Raw genomic sequence first — 22,956 nt, forward strand, 5'->3', positions numbered from 1 at the left:
CACCTTTAGATTATTATTTAATAATCTCACCTTTATAGGGATCTTCTTCTACTGGTCCCTAACTTGTTGGTAACCGGTTTTGATACGTTAAAATGCCACGTGTCAATTTGGAATTGGTTTAAAAATAACAATTAAAAAAAAAATCCACCACCTACCAACCTTCTCCCACCCACCGTGAATCCGTCTTCCCTACCCTAGCCCCACCAAAACTCGCCGGCAGCCACCCTAAACCCTCGAAAACGGCCAGCCACGGAACCCCCCAATACCAAAAACCACTCCGTCGACCTAAAGTCAGCCCTGAAATCACCACCTGAACCAATTCTCACTCTCGAAACCACCATAACCACCACATCCACCACCTTGAAACCGCCGAAAACCCCTCGAAAATCGTCGAAAATCCTCCCAAAATCGCCGAAAACCTCTTCAAACCACCTTATTCCCGTTGCCCGTGTTTGATTTGGGTTCGAATCGGATTAATTTGGGTAATTTTGTTGGGGTTATTGGTGGTTTTGGGGGGCGGAATTTGGTGGTGGATCGGAGCTGGGGAGTGTCGGGACTCGGGATGGATCTCGCCGTTGAGGGAGCTATGAGGTTTAAGCGACCGACGGGGGAGTGTGGCCTTATCATCGACGGGGCATGAGGAAAGGGGTTGCCGGCAATTTGCTGAAGCAGGGGCTAGGCTGGGTTGGGTTTTTCTTATTATTTATTTTTTTACCAAAAAAAAAATTAGTTTTTGTTTTAATTTTTTAACCAATTATTTAGTGACATGTGTCACTCAAATTAAAAAAAAGAAAGAGTTTACCCAATGTACAAGTTACCGGTCATAAGGGACCAATAAAAGAAGATCCCCTATAAAGGTGGGATTATTAAATAATAATCTAAAGGTGGGATTATTAACAGCGAACCGACTAAAGGTGGGATTATTATAATCAATTTTTCCTAACTATATAGTAAAAGACACACCAAAAATGACATGTGTCATTTTTTGGTGCATCCCTTAGGGTTTTTTTTTTTTTTTAAAAAAAAAAAACAACTATTTTACATAAATATAAGAATTAAAAAAAAATAAAAAATTAATGTATCATATCACAATATATATTGATACCAAAAACTTAAGTAAAAAAATAAAATCAAATCAAATTCTTAACATAAATTGTTACATACATATTATTATGTACAACTCTACCATTTTTATAACAATGAAAAAAATTGTATATAATTATGTGTGAAAAGCTTGCTGGGAAAGATAAGAAAAAATATTTTTAGTAGCTGATGATTGAAAAAATATGTTGTACGAGAGAATGAATGATAGTGGGTAAAAAGAGATCTTATGTATGGGTTAAATACATATCGCTAACATATTCATTTTGGTTAACAAGAAAGATATGATATAAATGTATTGGTGAAATATATTGTATATAAATATAAAAATAAATATATGCATATTTTAAAATATTTATTCTTCTAATAATAGGCTCTTTCAAAATAAATTTATTTTTAAAAGCAATAACTTAAAATAATTATTGAATATTACCGTGCAAATAACCTAGTTACTATTAGTAAATCATACTTTATAAATACGTGCATTGCACGGGACCAAAACTAGTTAATCCAATAATAATCCCAAAACCTACAACGTAACGAGCAAGATATAATCCCAAAATGGATGATAACTCTAGGAATACGAAAGATACTAAAGTTCGTAATACTTATAATAGATACTCAATATATTAATTAAATATATTAATTAAATTTTTTCTTTCCAATTTTGTTATAAACTGTTTAATTAGATTAGTGGTATGTACATGAAATTTTTTTGATCTTGCAATTCAATTAGAGAATGCGAAATTAGCTACTCGTAGTAAGAATTTTGGAGGGATTACTCACCAAGTGCTCCATAGGTCATTACAAAATAGCATATGTAAAGTTTCCTCAAACAAAAATCTAAAATTAATTACTCCATATTAATTAAATATAAAAAATACGTAGGATATCTTTAAGGAATAGAATCATAGATATACTTATGTGATTGTGTACTGATCATATGACTAAAATATAAAGCTCATAAACTTTCATATGTGGCTGGCCACACAGTGTGGCCAACCACAATTTTTTTTTTAAAAAAAAAAATCTTAAACTAGTTTTCTCTCTCTTCTTTTCTTCTTCTCCAAGTGAACATTTCTTTTCTGTTTGTATCATTCAAGTTTTCTCTCTCTTACCTCTTTCATTTGCACTAGTGAGAAAAATTTCTAGAAAACCACTGATTTTTGCTCCATTTGTGTTTGATTCTTCACCAATTTTAATATTAACCTGGTATTATGCTCAACAATTTGTGTTACAGTGATTTGAAAGCTCAAAAGTACAGAAGAATCAATAACAAAGAAGAGGAGAGAAATTGCAATTATTGGTACGATCTTCGAAGTCGTCGCTTCAATTTGATTTTTCACCATTTTTGTTAAAATCAGCTCAATTTAAAGGTTTTTAAGGCCAAATTCGGCCATAAAAACTCTAGATCTAGAGTTTTCATGGTCGAATTTGGCCTTTTTACTCGTATTTGAAGTGAAATTCGAAGCCATTGTTAATTTTAAAGATATTTGTTCGATTTTTTTTTTTTTTACGATTTGGTTGTGGGTTCGGTTGGATCTATGTTTGTTTGTGGGTTCGGTGTATGGTGGTGGTGGTGGCATGGCGTATTGGGGGTGGAGCTAGTGGCGTTTTGGGGGTGGTGGTGGGGTTACAAGGTCGGGGGTTATTTAAGGGGTTACTAGATAGGTTACTTAAGTGGGGTTACTTGAAGGGGTTACTAGGGGTTACTTGGGAGGTTATTTAAGTGGGGTTACTGGAAGAGTTACTTAAGTGGGGTTACTTGAAGGGGTTACTTGGGAGGTTATTTAAGTGGGGTTACTGGAAGAGTTACTTAAGTGGGGTTACTTGAGGGGTTACTTAAGGGATTACTTGGTTCGGTCAGGAGTTACTAAGTCGGAGGGGTTACTTAAGGGGTTACTAGAGGGGTTACTTGGTCCGGTCAGGGGTTACTAGGTCCGATCAGGGGTTACTTAGTAAGGGGTTACTTGGTCCAGTCAGGGGTTATTTTGTCATTTGCTGATTTGACACCCTGCCGCATGGTGCGGCCAGAAACGCACTGGCTAACGTTCCAACTTTTTGTCAAGTGTCATGCCACGTTGGATAGATTTAAATAGACTTCACAGGATAAAAAAAAAAGTTATTTTAGAATTCTATTTGGATAGAATTTTAGGATAAAATTATTGGTTAAGAATTTTATTTTCAATAAAATATCAATATTTCAAATGTACAAATTGAATTATAATTCTATTCAAAAAAATTATTAGATTATAATTCTAAAAAATTATCATATAAATTTATTTTTTATATCATAATATATTTTGGAGCTAAGGAAGTAGTTCAAAGTATAAAAATCCATAATCTAATAGAATTTTATTACTATGTAGACTTGTCAATTAGGGTCAGGTCATGAGTCATCTCGGATAGGGTCAATTCAAGTTACGAGTCAAGAAATGTTCATCCCTTGCCCAAAGTTTTGAGTTCGGGTAACCCAACGGGTTTTGAACATTTATTTAATTTAATTTATTTTTGCTATTTTTTAATGTAATTAAATCGAATATTTCCACCAACGTTATTATTATTCATTATATGCCTACTAGATAACAAATCGTCACAAAAGCACGTCAATTACTAACTAATTTTGTATCAATTATCTTTTTTAAAATTAGACCTATAGATTAAAAAATTTATCTTAAAATTCAATAAAAATAAACTCGGACATCGCATGGGCACAAAACTAGTTTACATATATTTACGGAGTATTTAATATGGAAAGCTATCAATTACTAGCATAATACGAGTACAAAATCAATTAACATAGACTATTTACAAAATTAATAATGATAGCTCATGAAATTCTTAGCTAATACATTGTAATTCGGATTAATTTAAGAAGCAATAAATCATTGACTTCCCTTGATGAACAAGTTAAGGATAAGATATACGGAGTATCCTCTTAAATTATGAAAATCTTGACCTTCTATATGTAGAGTTGTAGACTCCTATTGAAAGGGCCACGGATTGACTATTTTAATTTGTACTTGCCTTACTTAATTGGTAAATCTCTCTTCCCTCAAAAATATAAAAAAAAAAGGTTAATCTCTTAATTAATTTTCGATTTGAAGATTAAAGAAAAAAACAAATAATGAACTGCCATGAATTATAATTACAATAAAATATGGGCTCCTATATAAAAATGTTACTCGGTACAAAAATTAAATTGATTTAGGCGTTAATTACTTGCCTTGACAACGACAAAAAACTAAAACTCAATAAAATTTGGCAGTTCATAATTAAGGGAATAATCAGTATAAATAGTCAAAATAGATAGTGTAATGTACAATCGTAGAAATGGATAACTCGAAGACTTAGACATTGACCAAACCTTGACGATATTGACTTGATAGATGTTATATCATTCAGATCATGTTCAATTTATTTGAGTTTGTCATTAATTAACTAATTTAAATTTAACTTATATTCCTAATAAATTTTTATTAGAGCAACTCCAATGATTGTGGACTTGTGGTTAGGGACTTGCTTGTAATTTCAACAATTTCCTAGCTATTAGCTTGAGACTCAAGCTAGAGCCTAACACCAAGTTTATATTTTTTTTTAAAAAAAATAAAAGAGAAACCAAAATTTCCATATTTATAAAATTAAAGCCAACAAACTAATCCGCTAACATGTTGTATTTGATTGGATAACATAATCCTACACTGGAAAGAATAATATTTATCCTTTTTCAGAATAAAAATAAATATTATCATACGTATTTAACCAATTATTACAATTTTAAAATATATCTGCTTCAATTCTAGATAATTAAGGTAATTTGATTAGCAGTATAAAACATGTTTTCCTAAGCCAATTTAACTTAATATAAAAGAATTTAACTCACCAAAATTGTGTCATCCAAAGCCCTATAAATACATATGCTCATCGACCATAAGGCCATAATCTAAACACACAATATTTCAATCTTTGAAATTCAGAAATTCTCAAAAAACAATTCGCAGAGTTTGGTAAGAGCTCTTTTCTCTTGTTTAATTATGTAATTGCAACTTCTCTTTTTGTTCTTCATCACTTAGAACTTTCAATAATGTCATTAGTTATTACGTAGTGTAGCATTTCCTCTCAATTTTTCGTAAGCATTATGATTTCTTGTTTCAATGTTGTAATTACGAATTGTAATTTTTTCTCTCAATCGTTCATAGAAAAAAAAATCTATATTTGAGTTTGACCTAAAAAAGACTATTGGTATTTTTTCATGCTATCAAAGTAAGAAAATTTTGATGTAGTTTATGGTTTGTATACAAGTAAAAGCATGTTCTTGTAATTAATCTTGGTAATTTTGTTTCAATTTGATTTTTTCAAATAGAATAATCATCATAATATTTGTTTATCTGGTACAAAAATTATATATTTTTTTGGTGCAAACAAAAATTGTATTATGAATTACGTGTTTTTTTTTAATATGCAATTTTTTTTTTTTTTGAAGATACAAAGACAAATCACGGGCAATTAGTATTTTCATTTTTCTTTTTTAACTTTTAAAGAAACATATATCCATTAAAAAGAATTAGTTTGTTATTAATTAATTATTCTTATTCTTATTGACTTGACCTAATTGAAACTTGAAATTGGACGTGTTTGACTTATTCATAATTAGAAAGATATATTTTCTTTTTATTCATAATTAGAAAGATATATTTTCTTTCTTAATAAACAATTGTGATTTATAATTATATTTGAGTGATAATTTTTTAGTACTACCTTGTACAATCCAATGAAAAAGCCACTATACTTGGATTTCAAGAGAATACAAGTGGCTATGTTACCTCGTACTTAACGGATCCCAAGAATAAATATTAACATTAACATATTTAAGTAATAATTTCCTTCTAATTCTTGCTATAATTTTCACTTAACTGCCCATCCCACTAATAACTAAGAAACATATATAACCCAAATAAGTTATTTACTCCCTCTGTTTTTAAATACCTGCTCTATTTCTCTTGGACACGCATATCGATGCTAATCTTTGATCACTAATATCTTTAATTATCAATAAGTATAAATTCTAACAATTGAAAATTAATAATCTATTCATTGAGATGATTCCAACAAGTACCCACAAGACTATATTTTTTCTTATGTATAAATCACAAATATTAGTCAAAGTAGGACAAATGAATAGTCTAAAAAATAGAAATGGAGCAAGTATTTAAAAACGGAGGGAGTATTAGATAAAATGCAAAGTCATTATTCACTAATTCAATCAGTTTTTAGCATAATCAATTATATTCTATGATTTATTGCTTAATACGTGAAAAGTCTCAATATAATTGATATTTTCTAATTCACAAAAGTGAATTAAAGATAATTCAACCTTATTTTTTTTGTATCATAAAAATCTCTTCTAATTGTGATTTTGATTCAGAGCAAGTGCTGAAATTACTACAAAATGGTGAGCCCTAATGCAATCAGAAACACCCTTGGAGTTATAGGTATATATATTATCTTTTCTACCCTTTTGCCCTTCAATTTCATTCAACAATTATACTAATATTACTTGATCTTTTTTACCAAATTTTTTGTGTTTCGCTTAAATCTAACAAAACAACACTATCTACTTTGTATTGTAGGAAACGTCATCTCTTTTGGATTGTTCCTTTCTCCTGTGTAAGTTTTTTTTGTCTATTTTGAATTGTCTAAAATTAATATTCTTCTTCAAAATAAACACAGATTAGGAAGCTAAAAAAAATACTTCTCACACATTAACGTTTCACACTTAAAACTCTTTATGTGTTTGAATAATTTTAATTTATTTAATTTTAAAACTTTTATAATTATTATACTCGTATAATATTTATGTGTTTGAATAATCAATTGCATGCCTACATTTTTGCGAATTATCAAGAGCAAATCTGTGGAAGAGTTCAAGCCAGATCCATACCTATGCACGGTTATAAACTGTTTATTTTGGTGTCTATATAGTCTTCCCTTCGTCCATCCAAATAACATCCTTGTAAGTTGTAACTACTATCAATGGCATTGGTTTGGGCATTGAGCTCATCTACCTTGCCATCTTTCTCACTTATCCCTCTAGTTCTAAAAGGGTAAACCTTCTTATATCCTTTTTCCGTTTGATTAAAGAACTAGTAATGTGATAATAAAATTCGTACATAGAAATATTTAGTTTATTTCAATAGGGTTGCACTCTTTTGAATATTAATGTATTGTAACATATTTGTATATTGCAGAAATTTATCTCTTTGGTTTTGCTTAGAGAGGCCGTCTTTTTTGGGGTAATATTGCTTTTAACATTGCTGATATTCCACAACACAGATAAGAGGACTATCTTTGTTGGAGCCTTTTGCGTAGTCTTCAATGTTTCAATGTATTTCTCACCATTGACAATCATGGTACGTTTTCTAATCCATCCTTTAAGATTTATAATGTTTTCAAACAATTAAAGTATTTGAAAGATTTTGTAACGTTTATGAAAGGAGACTAATACATGATTTTTTTTAATTACAGAAAAAAGTGGTGAGAACTAAAAGTGTGGAATACATGCCCTTCTTTCTAACCCTGGTGGGTTTCTTGAATGGTGTTTGCTGGACCGCCTATGCATTCATCCATATCGACCTTTGGATGGTGGTAGGTTATTAGCCTTTTTTCGCTTTTTATTAAATTTTGTAACACCCCGTATTTTTATAGGTGGTAACATTGTAAGTTATGTTCATCTAGCTAGCAAGTTAAATTTTATTTGTTTACGCGATAACTACCATACTCTATAATTAATTAATTAATTACTTTTGCGATTATGTTGGCAGGTTCCAAATGGTTTGGGAGCAATTTCTGGAATAATTTAGCTAATATTGTACAGAACTTACTACAAGACTACACCAAAACCAAGCAAATTGGATGCTTTGAAGCCTTCACAAGTTGAACTCCCACCAAGCAAGCCAATTGAAGAAGTTTAAGTTTAATGTCATCAATTTTTGTCTTAATTTTACTGCTTTAGAAATACAATTGCAGTTTATTAGAAAAGAGTTATGCAGAGGATGTTTTAGGGAGTTAAATTTATGGAAGTTTTCAATACAATTTATTTTAGTACTCAATTATGTTATTAATATTCAAGCATTTGTTATTTATGCATGAGATGTTTCAAGGATACAAATAGAATTATTTTTTTTAGTTAAATTTGGTTGAAAATTTTGGTACCACACTACTACAGTGCCACTACTAGAAAAATGATCTTTAGTATCGGAAAATTTAGTATTAGTAAATATTTCCGATACTAAAAGATTCTTTAGTATCGGATGTTTTTTTTCTGATACTATTTCTTGGCTTTTGACTCAACCATTTTTTTATCAGATACTAATGACAATGTAGTATCAGAATCATTCCGACACTAATAGGTTTTTTTACTATCGAAATTAATTCTGTTACAAATAGAGACCTATAGTAACGAATTATTCCGATACTAAAGTCGTTAGTACATTTAATGAAAAAATATACTACTTGGCGTTGGCGGTACATTGAAATTTTAGGAAAATTTTGAAACATTTCATTCTAAAATTTCACCTCGGTAAAATGAAACCCTGGTTCTCCATCCCTCACTCCTCCTCAAGCCATCTCTCACCTCTGTTCGTTCACCTCTCTTCTCTCTCTCCTCAAAAATGAAGGCAACCACATCTACAACCACCGCCGCAGCCGCAACCTCATCCACAACCACCGTTGCTCACAAATTCTCTCTCCCATTTTCTTTTCGTTCTCTGTCCTCTAGCCCCCTTTTACCTTATCAATCGTTTTCTAGGGTTTTTTCCATTGTTATTCCCTATATATCTTTGATCTAATCACCTTCCTCTGTTAATTCGATCAATCTGCCATGTTTATTGTTGTCTTAATGGCGAAAAAATTGTTTCGTTCTTTGGCTTCGTTGGTGTCGCCTCGTCTCTCATTTTCTCTTCGATTTTTTGGGTTTTGATTTATTTTTCTTGGGTATGAGTTTCTTCAAATACCCATCTTTTAATGTTGATTACATTTGCAAAATTTAGATCTTAGTTGGTCTTTTTTATTTTTTATTTTTTTGGTTCAGATCTGGGAAGAATGCTCTGCAAGGGTGACGGTCTCAAACCAAATCAAAGCTCTCACTTTCTGTAAGATTCTAATCCGGGTAATTTTTTTTAATTGTGCTTTAGGATTTTTAATGTATGTTTAACTTTTGTCCAATTTGTCCCTGAATTCATTCGTTTGCCAATTTTTATGGGATTAATGTAATTGGGTTTTTTATGTTGAATTGTAGGTGATTAGGATTGTCAAATGTATGCTGAATTTGGTCTTTTTAGCATGATTTTAGTGATTAGGATTGTAAAATGGATTGTCAAATCATCAAGGTACTTCTATCATATTGGTATTGCTCGTTATTGTTGTCTGTAAGTTTCGCTTTCGGTTTTTAATTTAATTGGTACAATAGTATGTTTTATTATCATCATCATCCTTCTTGTTGTAATATTATTTGGATGTGAAATGAAATGAGCATTAGTTCAGAAAATCTAGTACTTTTTATAATCTGATTTGATTGTTATATATATATATATATATATATATATATATATATATATATATATATATATATATATATATATATTTGTATGTTGGATGTGGGTATCTGAACTTTTAAATGATTATGAATGTTGATTGAAACTATAATGTTAGTGTTCATTCTATTTATGATGTTTAGTAATAATGCTAGTTGCCTAGTAGTGCTCTGTGCACACTTTCCTCTGCTCATTTTCGAGTTTAAACAAGTGACCATTGATGCGTTGGTGGTTATGATACTTGTATTAGTAATTCATTTCTTCATCATTATTGTTGTTGTAATATTAGTTTGAAACTATGTGTGTCGTTTTTTCCATGTGATTATATTTTCAATACTATTAAACTTGTAAATAAGTGTAATTCATCAAGTTATTATGTCAATTTTAAAGAGCAATTGCATGTGTGTGTGTTGCAGCTATGTGTTTTTTCTACAAGTATTAGTTTTAGCTCTTAGATAGAATAGATGGATATATGAGTTCAAAACAGTTGTTGTATTTAATCCCTTTGCTGTATGATGTTAAATTGTTAATTATGTTGTTGGAGGCTCTTATATGTGATGATTTTTGTTTTCCACTTCTACACAGCTTAAACTTTGTGATGATCTAGAATGCCCAAGTTTGAAGGTTGTTGATGCAAGTGTATAGCTCTTTGGAGATCAAGTAGCTGTTTTATACTTTTGTTAAGAAAACATTATGCTATGATATCAATTAGTACGATAGTTTATGTGGTGGTGGTGATGTAAAATGCACCTTTTTTTTTTGAGAGAGAGAATGTAAAATGCACTTTGTATTACAAGCATATACTTTAGTTTTTTGTACTAGATCTAGAGCTACATAATGAGATATATATAAAATAAAAATTCTTTTGTACAAGTATTTGTATTATATATTTAATTGTGAATTATTTTATAAATAATTAGTTGCATACTATAGAATTTGAAATTAAAGAGTCTCTTATATGTGTACATTCAAGTATTAGAGTACTTTTGTGGTATTAAAGTATATCTTTAGTATCGGAAATTTTCGATACTAAAGGGTTTTTCCAAAATCAGTAATAATTATAGTATCAATAATTTCAGACACTACAAGGGTAGTTTAGTATCGGAAACCAATATGATACTAAAGACCTACTCTTTTGTATCAATTAGTTTCGATACCATAGTATGTATTTAGTAACTGAACAATTTTGATACTACAAGAACATATAATTGTATCAGAAATTCTGTTACTTGTTATCCGATACTATTGATTTTTCCGATACTATAGGCACCCCTTTTTAGTATCGAATTAAAAATCTGATACCAACACATTAGCCACGGAGGTACTAGTATCAGAAGAGTATCGGAAATTATTTCCGATACTAATGACCTTTGGTATCGGAAATCAGCCCTTTAGTATCGCTTTATTTCCGATACTAAAGACCATTTTTCTAGTAGTGTGCGTACCACATAAATTTAATTAGAAAAGTTAAGGGATACATTATATTTTTAATTGAACTAGTTATAAATATTTTTTAGGTAGAAAGAAAGCCATGCCGGACCGAAAGCAAGCACTCATCGGTCAACAATTCTTGCTATTTTAAGGATTACATGTAATAATAATGCTATCTTAAAAATAACATGCACAATCTTAAGGGTTACTCTAGCATAAAAACCTCAAATAATATACGGAGTATAGAATTGTGGAGTACTTCGTACCTTTGATAGGATAAATTTATAGTACGTATTGGTATTTGAGATGTACGTAGTTGTGTATATCAATGGCATACTTATGAATGTTATGAATAGTTGCAAAAGTTTTAATGGAAAAATAAAATCAATTTTCATTTATTTGGGCTAATCCGTCCATATCCCTCCTCTTTATCTTCTTCTCCCCTAAACTTCAAGATCAAATTGCTTAATGAAGGAGAAAATTTATACACCCATCTCACACTTTTTTGAATCTTAATCAAAATTTGAATGTCATAGTCTTTACGTAGATTCATAAAAGCATATGAACTATCATTATTGCTGTTGCAATTATAATATATTAAATCACCATACATTCAAGTATATTTATGATTTTATTTACAATATTTATACGTAGTATGTAATTAAATATACAACATTTTGTCTCCTAAAATATTTAGACGCTTGTTTATCCCGAATCGTATATATAAATTGCCGACTTCATTTTGATAATGTTAAACAAAGTAACAATATTAAACAATATCAAAAATGAAGTGCTAGCCTCGTACACAAAGCTTGTTACATTATATAGATTCTACATAAATTTATGCTCAGTTATATCAATTAAGCACCAGTGGTCTAGTGGTAGAATAGTACCCTGCCACGGTACAGACCCGGGTTCGATTCCCGGCTGGTGCAATAAAGCTATGAGGAGATTTGCGCCTTATGTGGCAGATTGGGTCCGCCACAATATGTCTGACCTTCAGATTATGCTAGAGCGCATCTGAGCTTTGGTTTTTTTTTTTTTTTTTTTTTTTAAATCTCCATTTATTTTTTTTTAGTCCGTTTTTAAAAATTGTAATCATGCACTAATTATGTTTAGATATATGTATTACTTTGTATTTATCTCTTCACTTGTAATTATTGCAGGAAAGAAGTGATCACCAACTGAACCATTGGCTCTAATATCACTTGTTGAGCCACACACACTCCACTCCACGCCACATTGTTAGTTTTGAGCTTAGTCTGCACTGATTTGTTTTTTAACATCTTCTCAAAAAGCCTCAAATAATGGAGTGTGCTTCCACTTATAAGGACGGAAGTCATTTAATCCCTTTTTTTTTCCACATGGGACTTGGGATGAACAACCCAACAATCATTTCAAATTTTTGAACTAATTTGAAGAGATCACGGCATCAGCCTTTAATTGAAGGTATGTATTTTAAGATCCAAAATTATCAAATTTCAAAATTTACTATAGTACGTATAAGTGAAAAGGTATGTATCCTCTAGATGGAGAAAATATTTATGTACTCCATACTTGTATCTTTATAAAAATTCCCAATCCCTAGCTACTTTGTTGGTTGAAGTCTTTGAAATCATTGATTTGGTTTCAAAAATTTTAATGCACAGCTAATTTGAAAAATAATATTAAAGGTTTGTTCTCTTCACCTTATAAGATCGGACCTGAACTTATTAATTAAACTTATTTGACCTTATTGAACTTATAATACTTTATTAGACCTGATTAAACTCCTTGAAACTTATTGGACCTTATTAGAACTTATTATTAGACTTGATTAGAATTTATTAGACCTTATTTAACTATTTAGAACTTATTAGATCTTATTTAACTTATTGAAACTTATTAGATTTTATTGAACTTATTAGACCTTATTAAACTTAATAGACCTTATTGTAATTAATTTTCATCATTAAATAATTTAAATTCCTGTTACAGAATAATAATGATAGGTGTGTATTATGTAATATAGATAATACCAAAGTCAACCTCTGACTTTCATTAATTTGGTCTCTGTCTCATTTACTCAAGATTTGTGAGAATTTTTGTTTAAATTGAAGCCACCAAGTTTCTGGTGCGGCCAGCCACACGGTGCAGCAGGGTGCCAAGTCAGCAAACAATGACAAAGTAACCCCACTGACCAAGTAACCGCTAACCAAGTAACCCCTCCGACCTAGTAACCCCTGACCCACCTAGTAACCTCTGACCGATTAAATAACCCCTGACCAACTAACCTCTCCGACCTAGTAACCCACCTAGTAACCCCTGACCAAATAACCCCTCCGACCTAATAACCCCCCTAGTAACCCACCTAGTAACCCCTGACCAAGTAACCCCTCTGACCTAATAACCCCCCTAGTAACCCCTAACATATAGTAATTAACCCCTAATCCTACACCACCTCAAAGCCTTAAACTCCACCAACCACCACCAACTCCAGTACCCACTTCCCCACGCCACCAGCCCCAGCCCCTAACGCCACCAGCCCTAGTCTTTAACCCTGATCCACCCACCTAAACCATTAATTACCCAAACCACACCACCACCATTATCCAAACCACGCCACCACCAACTCCCGTACCTACAACCCCGATACACCACCAGCCTCAGCCCCGATACGCCACGCCACCACCACAATTCACCGAACCCACAAACAAACACGGATCCAACCAAACCCACAACCAAACCGTAAAAAAATAAAATTAAAAAACATATACCTTAAAAATTAACAGTGGCTTCAAATTTCACTTCAAATATGGCTATAAAGGCCAAAATCTAGAGTTTTCATGGCAGAATTTGACCTTAAAACACCACCTATGAAACCACCACCACCGACGAACAAACCACGTTAGAGAGAGAAAGTTTGAAAGAGAAAATGAAAGGAGAGAGAAAGTACAGATCTTAGAGGAGAAGAAGAAAAGAGGAGAGAGAAAGAGAGAAGAGAGAAGAAGAATTAAAAAATAATAATTGTGGTTGGTCGTACGGTGCGGCTAGCCGCATAAAACTTTGTGAATTGAAACATGTAATATGAGACAAATAGAATATAGGGTGTGTTCTATTCACCCGTTTTTTACTTATCCGGTCTTATCTGAGCTTATCTAAATTTACGTGAATTTATCTGAACTTTATACCATAGCTTATTAAAACTTATTGTAGTTATAATGTGAACTTGAGCAACCCTTATCAAAAATTATTTATTCTAAACTGAACTTATATAAACTTGAACTTATTAAACCTGAAATAAGTGAAAATAAGGTAAATATAACGAACCCTTAAATGATAAGATATATATATCAAATTAACATGTTGTATAATTTAATATTTATTATTGATTATTTAGCATTAATTTTTTTTTAAATGGTAGATTTTCCCTCCAATGCTACTTTTACATTTATGGAAAGAAATCGCGCACACATCTATGTACTCCCATGGTTTGCATATCACCATGATACATATTACCTTAAAATACAAATAATAATCCAAGAAATAATCAATGTGATAGGTTTCCTTTTTTTTTTTTTTTTTTTTTTTTTTTTTAATAGGGAAAATGTGATAGTATCTATAAAGGTATTATTGCACAATTGTTGTATTATTATAATTAATTATATGGCCTCACTCTAACCGTCCGATAATAACACAACTATTTAATAACCCTTGGATCTCCTCTCTTATCCAAGTGTTCTAAAAAATGAATTAATATTCTCTTGCATTATAAAAATAATTTACATAATTTGGCAAAGTGAATGAACCTAGTAAATTCATTTATGGAAAAAACCATACCAAAAATGCTATAAAAATGTCAACATTTAGACCCTTTCAAGTAATATACTATCACTGCCACCGATAATTGTTTTACTGGCGAGAGCATCTCTCTCTGAAAACCCTGTTCAATTTCGATGGATAAGGGCAAAGGAAAAGAAATTGCTTCTTCCTATGACCTAGAAATCCTGGCTTCACACCAGTCGAAGGGAGAGAGAAGCCGTCCACCAAGCCCAATTAACTCCCGATACCCACCACCACGACCACCACCACCTCCACAACCACCAACACCAGCAACGCAAACTTTTTATTGCATCCACTGCAATGCTAGGTTTGCTTCTCAATATGACTTGCGCGGTCATATGATGTACATCCATACTAAGCCACTACCCAGTGTCTCAACCCAAGAGACATGGCAGGCGGTCCTCCGAGCCCATGACGGTAATCCACCACCACAACTCGTCGAATTGTTCCATATCCAATTAAAGCGTGAGCGTGAAATTGAGGCCGCCAACTTTGTCCAATTGCTACTATCACCACCAATACTAGCACTACCGGCACCCTCAGTAGGACTCACCCTCGGCGCCTTGCCTACTATCGAGGAGCAACGTCGTAGGGTGGTTGACCTGAACAAGGAGGCATCTGATGAGGAGGATGAGGACTAAAATAAGATCGTTGATCAAATTGAAGGGCTTTAATTTGCATGGATTAGAATGTTACTTTGCATGGGAAATCAAAGCATTTTTAAAAGTTTATGTTTTGTCACAATTAAATTTAGTGGTCTACCAGTTATGTTGTTATGTTTTATTTTTCTTTGTAGTTGATCTTCCCTACCCATGTTATTAATCAGTTTACATGATATTGTTAAGTTGTTGTCTCATAATTGTCTGAAAAACAAGAGTTAATTTGAGTATTTTGATTATCCAATGTGCAACTATATAATTAATACACACATTATACAAGTATATTTTTTGCACAAGAATTTGCGAATTTAAAAGCTTCAAATTGTATTCATCCTTTAATTTGATGCAAGGAGGCCAATGACATCTAATACACTTTATGCACACACACAAGATATATGAAATAAAGCATAAGTCTTCTCGATTTAATTTTAATGGGTAAGCTTACTATTTCAAATCAGTATTCATACAAAATGAATAAAAATTTAAAATTTTCAAGATATATGATTGTATACGTATGATTAAAATAAATTCGATCTAATCTGTATCCAGATATAAAATCTTATGATATGATCATAAACCTAACAGCTGTGGTTAGTCCTCATTCAAAGTATGATATTTGCGTCGCTTGGTACTTAAGATTGTATCTAGTTACCAATATAGATTATTAGAATTTTAATTTATGTCTTTGCTATCATTAAGTACAACAATGATGGTGTGTTGCACGTAATTAACACTCCCAACATAGTGTTCATTGATAGCACAATATCCAATTAGGGAAGATTAATTCATTAATGTATGGTGTTGATCGATCCTTTGTACTCATGATTGTGTTGAAGTACACAATGGCACCATGATGATATGCATGGTGCGTACTTTATTGCACCTATTAAGTTCAAACCTTTGTATATATGTTGATCCTAAGAGATTATAATCGATCTAGATCATGTCACAGGATTTACATTGCACCTTTTAATAAGTTCAAACCATTGTATATATGTTGATCCTTGAGATTATACTTGATCTAGATCATGTCACATGATTTACATTACACCTGTAATTAAGTTTAAACCTTTGTATATATGTCGACCCTTTGAGATTATACTTGATCTGTCACAAGGCTCACAACATTGGGTGATGCTCTGATACCGATGACATGGCCTTTGTAACTAAAGTTACTTAATCCGTATTAGTTATGTTCAAGAAGTGAGTCGTGTTAGATTTCATTTGTGGTATACATCTCCCTTGTTTAAGCCCTAAAATTGTTCCTCATTTGAGTTTTTATGTCATATGCTAGGTTGCAAAAGAACGGGTACAGACATTGATGCGGATACGAATTCTAGAAAACATCAATCTTAAAATAGGGGATGACACGAGTACAACATGATAAAATTCATACAATAAGGCCCTGTTCAACTCACCTTAAAAAAATAAAAAATACACTTAAATAATTCCAACTATGGGCGATTTACTTTAAATAATCCCAACTAAGGTTTATTATCAAACAATCATAACTATAGGGGTAGTTTGCCAACAATAGTCCAATGACCGGTAACCCACTGAAAAAGATTTTTTTTTTTTTTTTAACCACGTGTCAACATATCATTGGTGCAAAATTTAAAAAAAAGTAAAAAAAAAATTCCCAAAAATTCCCACAAACCCTAACCTTGCCGGAATCCGACCAGCCACCAACTCCCAACCACCGAAACCACCTCTCAGCCAACTCCCGACTAGAGCTGACAATCTCTAACACGACAAGACAACACGACTGAAACCGGCACAACACGAAAACGAAATTACTGAAAGAAACACGAAGCCCACACGACACGAAATCAACCCGAACACGACTCGTTTAGAAAAAGTAGTCAAATTATGCAATTATCTTACATTTTACATAGTTTTTTGATAAATTTTATGAATAACACGAAATTGACACGAGACCAAATACGAACTTGACACGACTTTTTGCCTGCTCTGCTCACGACCACCGAAACCACCTCCCAGCCAACTCCCGACCACCGAAACCACCTCCCATCTAACCCCCGACCACCGAAACCACCTCCCATCCAACCCTGACCACCAAAACAACCTCCCAGTCACCGAAACCTCCCAGCCAAACCCCCGACCACCGAAACCATTGAAACCCCCACCTGACCTAGCCCGACCCACAAAACCGCCACCCCGATCCCCAAAACAAGTACGAAGTCCAATGAAACCACCGCCACACCCACCGCAAAAACCTAAATTCGACGAAAATTGGCCGGCCATACCCCTTGACCACCGAAACTCGCCAGCCGTCCTTCTAGAAGGCCAACTAACCTAGCCCCGACCCCCGTAACCGCCTACCCAGCCACCCTGATCCCAAAAACCACCAACACGCGCGCGATGACTTTAGGTGGTTTTGGGGGTCAAGGTTGGCTGGGTTGGTGGTTTTGGAGCTCGGGGATGGGTCAAAGGTGGTTGGCCGTTTGGTTTCGGTAGGGAAGACGGGTGATTGGCCGGATTCCGACAAGGCTAGGGGAGGGGGTTAGGGTTTGCCGGTTTGACGGTGGGGATAGGTGGCTGAATTTTTTTTTTCTTTTTTCTTTTTTTATTTTTTATGTTAATTTTTTTTAATTTTGGACCAATCACGTGTCGATACGTGACATGGTAACCTGCTATAACTGGTCGTTGATTTGGTATTGACCGGTTGGGACCATTGTAGGCAAACTACCCCCATAGTTAGGATTATTAGATAATAAAGCTTAGTTGGGATTAGTAAAAGTAAATCGCCTATAATTGGGATTATTAAAGTGTATTTTTCCAAAAAATAATATTTAGTATAAATAGTTTTAGTTTAGTAAAGTTAATTTTATTTCAGTAGAAATAAGTTCAGTAAAAAATAATTTCAGTTAAGTAAAAATAAGTAAACTTAAAAAAGAAATATAGTAGCAATTCAATAAAAATAATTTCATTTTCAGTAAAAATAATTTCAGTTCAGCAAAAATAAGGCGAAGTGTACGGGGCCTGAGTTTAGAAAAAAAAGAATTTGACAATTTTTTTTTTTTTATTTTTATTATATGGAAAAAATAATTTGACAATTTATTCAATATTACCGTAAAAATATTATATCACGGAGTATTAGACTTTGTACTCCCGTTTTTAAATACTTGCTCCATTTCTCCATGCGCGGAGTTTTAGGAGAAATTACCGTAAAAATATAGAGGTAGTGGAGTAAGTGGAAGAATAAAATATTGTGAAAAACAAAAGTAGTTGAGAGAATTGGAGGAGAGAGAATATGAAATTAATAAAATATGATTTATGTTGGGTCCACTAGGTGAGAGAAATGAATTAATATTGTAAAAGATTTTCAAATAAGGAAATGGAACAAATATTTAGAAACAGTCGAAAAAGGAAAGTGGAGCAAGTATTTAAAAACGGAGGGAGTATTATTTAAATAAACGGAAAAAATGATAAACATGACCTTAAAATTATACTCCCCCCCTTCCCCAAAACTCTGACCCATTTGGCCTAATTTTAGTCCCAAAATGACCGATCCATTTACATTAAAATAACCACCAATTTATAAAAATATTTGTGCAAAATTAGCTTCCCCATACAAAATTTTGTTTCTTCATGTGTTTTTAATACTTTTTTACGAACCCCTTATAAATTTATCTTTCCAATATATTTTTGTTTCTTTTTATTTGAGTTTCTTAATAACCGCGTAATCAACCCAAAAGGGTCGAAGTTTTGGGGACAAAGGGAGTAAATCCAAATATTACCGAGTATCTTAATAATGTCCAAGACATCTCGTCGCGTATCGAACTAGTATAGGTGTTCGACACGAAATTGTACACGTATTCTACATCATATGTACTCCCTCCGTCCCTAAATTAAAAATCCATTTCTCTTTATTATGTGAATAATAAATGTTAAATAGGCTTATAAAAGGCTTATAGTACAATATTTTACCATGACGTTAATCCGTATTTATTGGTATTTACTTAGGGCTTGTTCACTTCATCTTAATTGAGTTCAGCTCCGAATTTCCTTCTCTCATAAAATATTCATTTCAACTTTATTCAGCTCAGCTTCAATCAGTTCAGTTCAATAAATGTGAACAGACCCTAAGTGGACATTAGTAGATTAATGGCATTAATCTAAAACATTACAAATGTCGCATTGCATTATTGTTGCCCTAGTCCGATTCTGAAAAAGTTGCTTCATGCGATTATATCTAACCAGCAAGGCAGAAAATCAGAACATAACAAACTTACAAGCCATGAACAAAAAATCAATGAACATACCCAATAACTTGGTCTAAAAAAAAAAAACATAATCCCTAAGAGAGCAGAGAATGATTCTATATCAAATAGATTCATTGATGCACAACACCAACTAAAAAGGACCACACTGAATCCCATGTTTTAAATACTATGTATGACGACAATAGTCACAGATAATAAAATGATCATTAAGCTACAACCAAAAAGTCTGGTATAGATCAATCATATAGGAAGGCATATCTAAGCTTGAAGTTTCTCTTGTGCAATAGCAGTAGCACTTGTTAGGAAAGCCTGTCCAGCATGGCGGTTTGATAGAGGTCCATGGCAACCAAGAAGCTGCAAGGCACAAAATACATCCAACAGCCCCGTAAGTCACTATTGATTATTACTAAATACTAATAATAAGTGAGCTACAGCAATGATGAAGGCAGGAGTAAAAAACTCCACATGCACAGGAAATTGACAAAGCTAATTTGCTAATGAACAGATTTGTTTACGGCATATGCAAATTTGAATATTAACATTGGCAAAAGCAGAAGAATATTCCAAAAAATATGCCCACACAGGCAAATAACACAAGGTAAGTAAATTCCGGAAGATAAAGAGCACCACGATGATTGGTATCAAGTACTGGTACTAAGCAAAGTTTTACACACTCAATCACGATAATACAGAGAAATCTTCACAATTCGTCAATAATAATGCATATAACGAAAACCCCAAACATGCATAAACCAACAGTTAAGAAGCACAACAAACAGAACACGTTGATAATGTAGTGACTGTTAATACAAATTACAGTGTAATCAAATAACATACAAGAGATCCAACTACTACTTCCATTCACAAAATGAAATCAATATTAGCCAGTGTCATCAGGTTAACAGAGCACAAAATTCTAAATTTAACCATCATATACAATTAAAAGGGAAAAAATTAACATACCTTGGCATTGACACCATCTTGTACAATCCTGTTCTCAGATTTGTACTTCAAATAATCAGCACGGTTGTACTTGGTAAAGCCCCTGATTAATAGAGTTAAGGAAATCAGTACTGGGAAACATGATACTTGTAATTCAAAGTTCAGACTAGCATCAACCACTACTCTCAAGATTCAAAGACTACCAGCTAAATTAACCACCAGTATTGCATAAAAAACTGATCAAATAATGTATAAAGTGTATAACTAATATGTTAAAACGATTTGAGCTTCCTACGAATATTTTATAACATTTGTTACCAACAATGAGCATGGTTGAACCAAACAAAAGAAGTCCCAAGTAAAAAGCAGGTACTCGTACTCTAACCCAGAGACTACACATCCCAATTTGCAAATAAATAAGTGTTGAAACCTTAATCAAAAAAGCAAGCAGTGAACATACCATTTCCTGCTGATAATGATCTTTTGACGACCAGGGAACTTGAACTTGGCACGACGAAGAGCTTCCTGAGCATGATGGCTGTTAGTGTCCTTGCAACGAACAGAGAGGAGGACCTGACCAATTGCAACACGAGCACAAACACCCTGAGGTTTGCCAAAAGCACCCCTCATACCGGTTTGGAGCCTATCAGCTCCAGCACACGAAAGCATCTTGTTGATACGAAGCACATGGAACGGGTGAACCCTAACCCTTAGATGGAAAGCATCCTTTCCAGCAAACTTAGTCATATACTTGTTGCAAGCAATACGGGCAGCTTCCAAAGCCTCACTTGAAACATTTTCCTTCTCCCAACTGACAAGGTGCACACAGAAGGGGAATTCATCGACACCTTTCTTCTTCATACCGACATCGTAAATTCTGATTTTAGGATCAGGAACACCACGGCAAAACCGGGATTTAGGGTATGGCTTGTTCTTAATCTGACGGTAACATCTTGCCGGTCCTAAATTGAATCCATTTAAAACAATCACATTTCAGTTTCTTCAGCACAAAAAAACTCCATTTATCACAACAATTTTCACTTTATCTAAGAGAAAAACCCTCATTTGAGCCAATTGCATATTACTATGGAATCAACTAAAGCAACTCCATGAAATGAAAAATTAAAAGGAAATTAAGTTAACGCAACACATCTTAATATCTTATACAATAATTAAAAAAAAATATTGCATCAATCTCATTGTCATTTGTTCATAAATTAAACAAATATACATAAACCCAAATTCATCGGAACTACCACAAATTATCAGTATTTGTTAAAAAAAGAAATTGATCGAATCGAAACAAAAATAGAAAAAGTTACAGACTTCATAGCAAATAATCACTCAAAATGATCATATCAACACAAAAAATCAAGCAAAAACTAGCAGAAAAAACAACGGAATTCGATTATTGCCCCCAATTCGACGAAGAAACTGAATTCACAAAATCGATTGAACAAAGAAAAACAAAATTGACAACTGACAGTACAATCGAAACACTAATCCAGAAATAATTAATCATAGATGAAGATCTTACTTCTTCCCATGGCGGCGAAACTTGAAGAAAATCTGAGCTCCAAAAATCGAAAACCCTAAGTCGGGGAACAAGAAGAAATAAAGTGGGTTTATAAATAAATAGAGAGAGAAAAAACGGGTTGCCCTGTTTGTTGGGCCGGTCAGGTGTATTACGAATTATGACGTTTGTGCTGGCGTTTTAAGTGTAGTTAATTAGATTGCCCATTTACGGCATCTTTTTTCAACAGTTTGGTCCAGTCTATGATCTACGGCCCAATTAATAATTATAATCAAATCAATTAATGTCTAATGCTATGCTATGTTTCTGTTCACATGATATTTTTTTAATAATAAATTGAATTATTTCTTATAAAATCAAATTACTTTTGTTGAATTTATTTATATCTTTTAATAGTTGATTGCAGTATGATAAATATTGTAATTTTTGTTAAGTGGATGTAGGAGGGCCTAAGGCACTAATGATATTGTTGACATGTCATAAGTTCAAATCTCACTTATTTTATTATTTGAATTTAAATTTGGTAATTTGTTGCTCTTCAAAAAAAAAAAAAAAAAAAAAGAAAAAAAAAGACTATATTCAATTTACCCGTTTTTTTTTTTTTTTTTTTTTTTTTTTTGACAGATAAA

At 32.6% G+C, this 22,956-nt stretch overlaps 1 protein-coding gene, 1 long non-coding RNA gene, 2 other non-coding genes and 1 pseudogene across 5 annotated transcripts; 4 read left to right on the top strand and 1 right to left on the bottom strand.

Annotated features, from left to right (window-relative positions):
* The first annotated feature begins 6,550 nt into the window (after positions 1–6,550).
* On the top strand, positions 6,551–8,072 carry LOC145571358 (bidirectional sugar transporter SWEET6b-like; annotated as a pseudogene).
* A 547-nt stretch (positions 8,073–8,619) lies between these two features.
* On the top strand, positions 8,620–10,560 carry LOC145572620 (uncharacterized). Of its 2 annotated transcripts, none has more exons than XR_014096899.1 (3): positions 8,620–9,251; positions 9,398–9,488; positions 10,278–10,560. It is a non-coding gene; the product is annotated as an uncharacterized LOC145572620 (long non-coding RNA). The 2 variants fall into 2 exon arrangements; XR_014096898.1 differs by lacking the exon at positions 9,398–9,488 and having other exon boundaries at positions 8,624–9,093; positions 9,191–9,251.
* Positions 10,561–11,987: 1,427 nt separating this feature from the next.
* TRNAG-GCC (transfer RNA glycine (anticodon GCC)) lies at positions 11,988–12,058 on the top strand. Its single transcript has one exon. It is a non-coding gene; the product is annotated as a tRNA-Gly (tRNA).
* A 3-nt stretch (positions 12,059–12,061) lies between these two features.
* On the top strand, positions 12,062–12,151 carry LOC145573591 (small nucleolar RNA snoR114). The gene has a single exon (XR_014097575.1). It is a non-coding gene; the product is annotated as a small nucleolar RNA snoR114 (small nucleolar RNA).
* A 7,710-nt stretch (positions 12,152–19,861) lies between these two features.
* LOC145570625 (large ribosomal subunit protein uL16-like) lies at positions 19,862–22,463 on the bottom strand. The gene is made up of 4 exons (XM_081629753.1): positions 22,331–22,463; positions 21,254–21,755; positions 20,815–20,896; positions 19,862–20,205 (listed from the first exon to the last, which is right to left on the bottom strand). Exons 1-4 carry the CDS (start codon positions 22,338–22,340, stop codon positions 20,110–20,112), a joined length of 690 nt encoding a protein of 229 aa, XP_081485879.1. The 5' UTR covers positions 22,341–22,463; the 3' UTR covers positions 19,862–20,109.
* Between the last annotated feature and the right edge of the window lie 493 nt (positions 22,464–22,956).

The sequence above is a fragment of the Chenopodium album genome, chromosome 12 (assembly GCF_948465745.1).
Source record: "Chenopodium album chromosome 12, dcCheAlbu1.1, whole genome shotgun sequence".
Classification (NCBI taxonomy): domain Eukaryota; kingdom Viridiplantae; phylum Streptophyta; class Magnoliopsida; order Caryophyllales; family Amaranthaceae; genus Chenopodium; species Chenopodium album.

What these genes read in the sequence shown, in the direction of transcription:
- LOC145570625 (XM_081629753.1), bottom strand. An exon ending in ATCATTATCAGCAGGAAATG is followed by an intron (nt 20,897 to 21,253) that starts GTATGTTCACTG and finishes TCTATTAATCAG; the next exon opens with GGGCTTTACCAAGTACAACC. An exon ending in AAGATGGTGTCAATGCCAAG is followed by an intron (nt 20,206 to 20,814) that starts GTATGTTAATTT and finishes TGTGCCTTGCAG; the next exon opens with CTTCTTGGTTGCCATGGACC.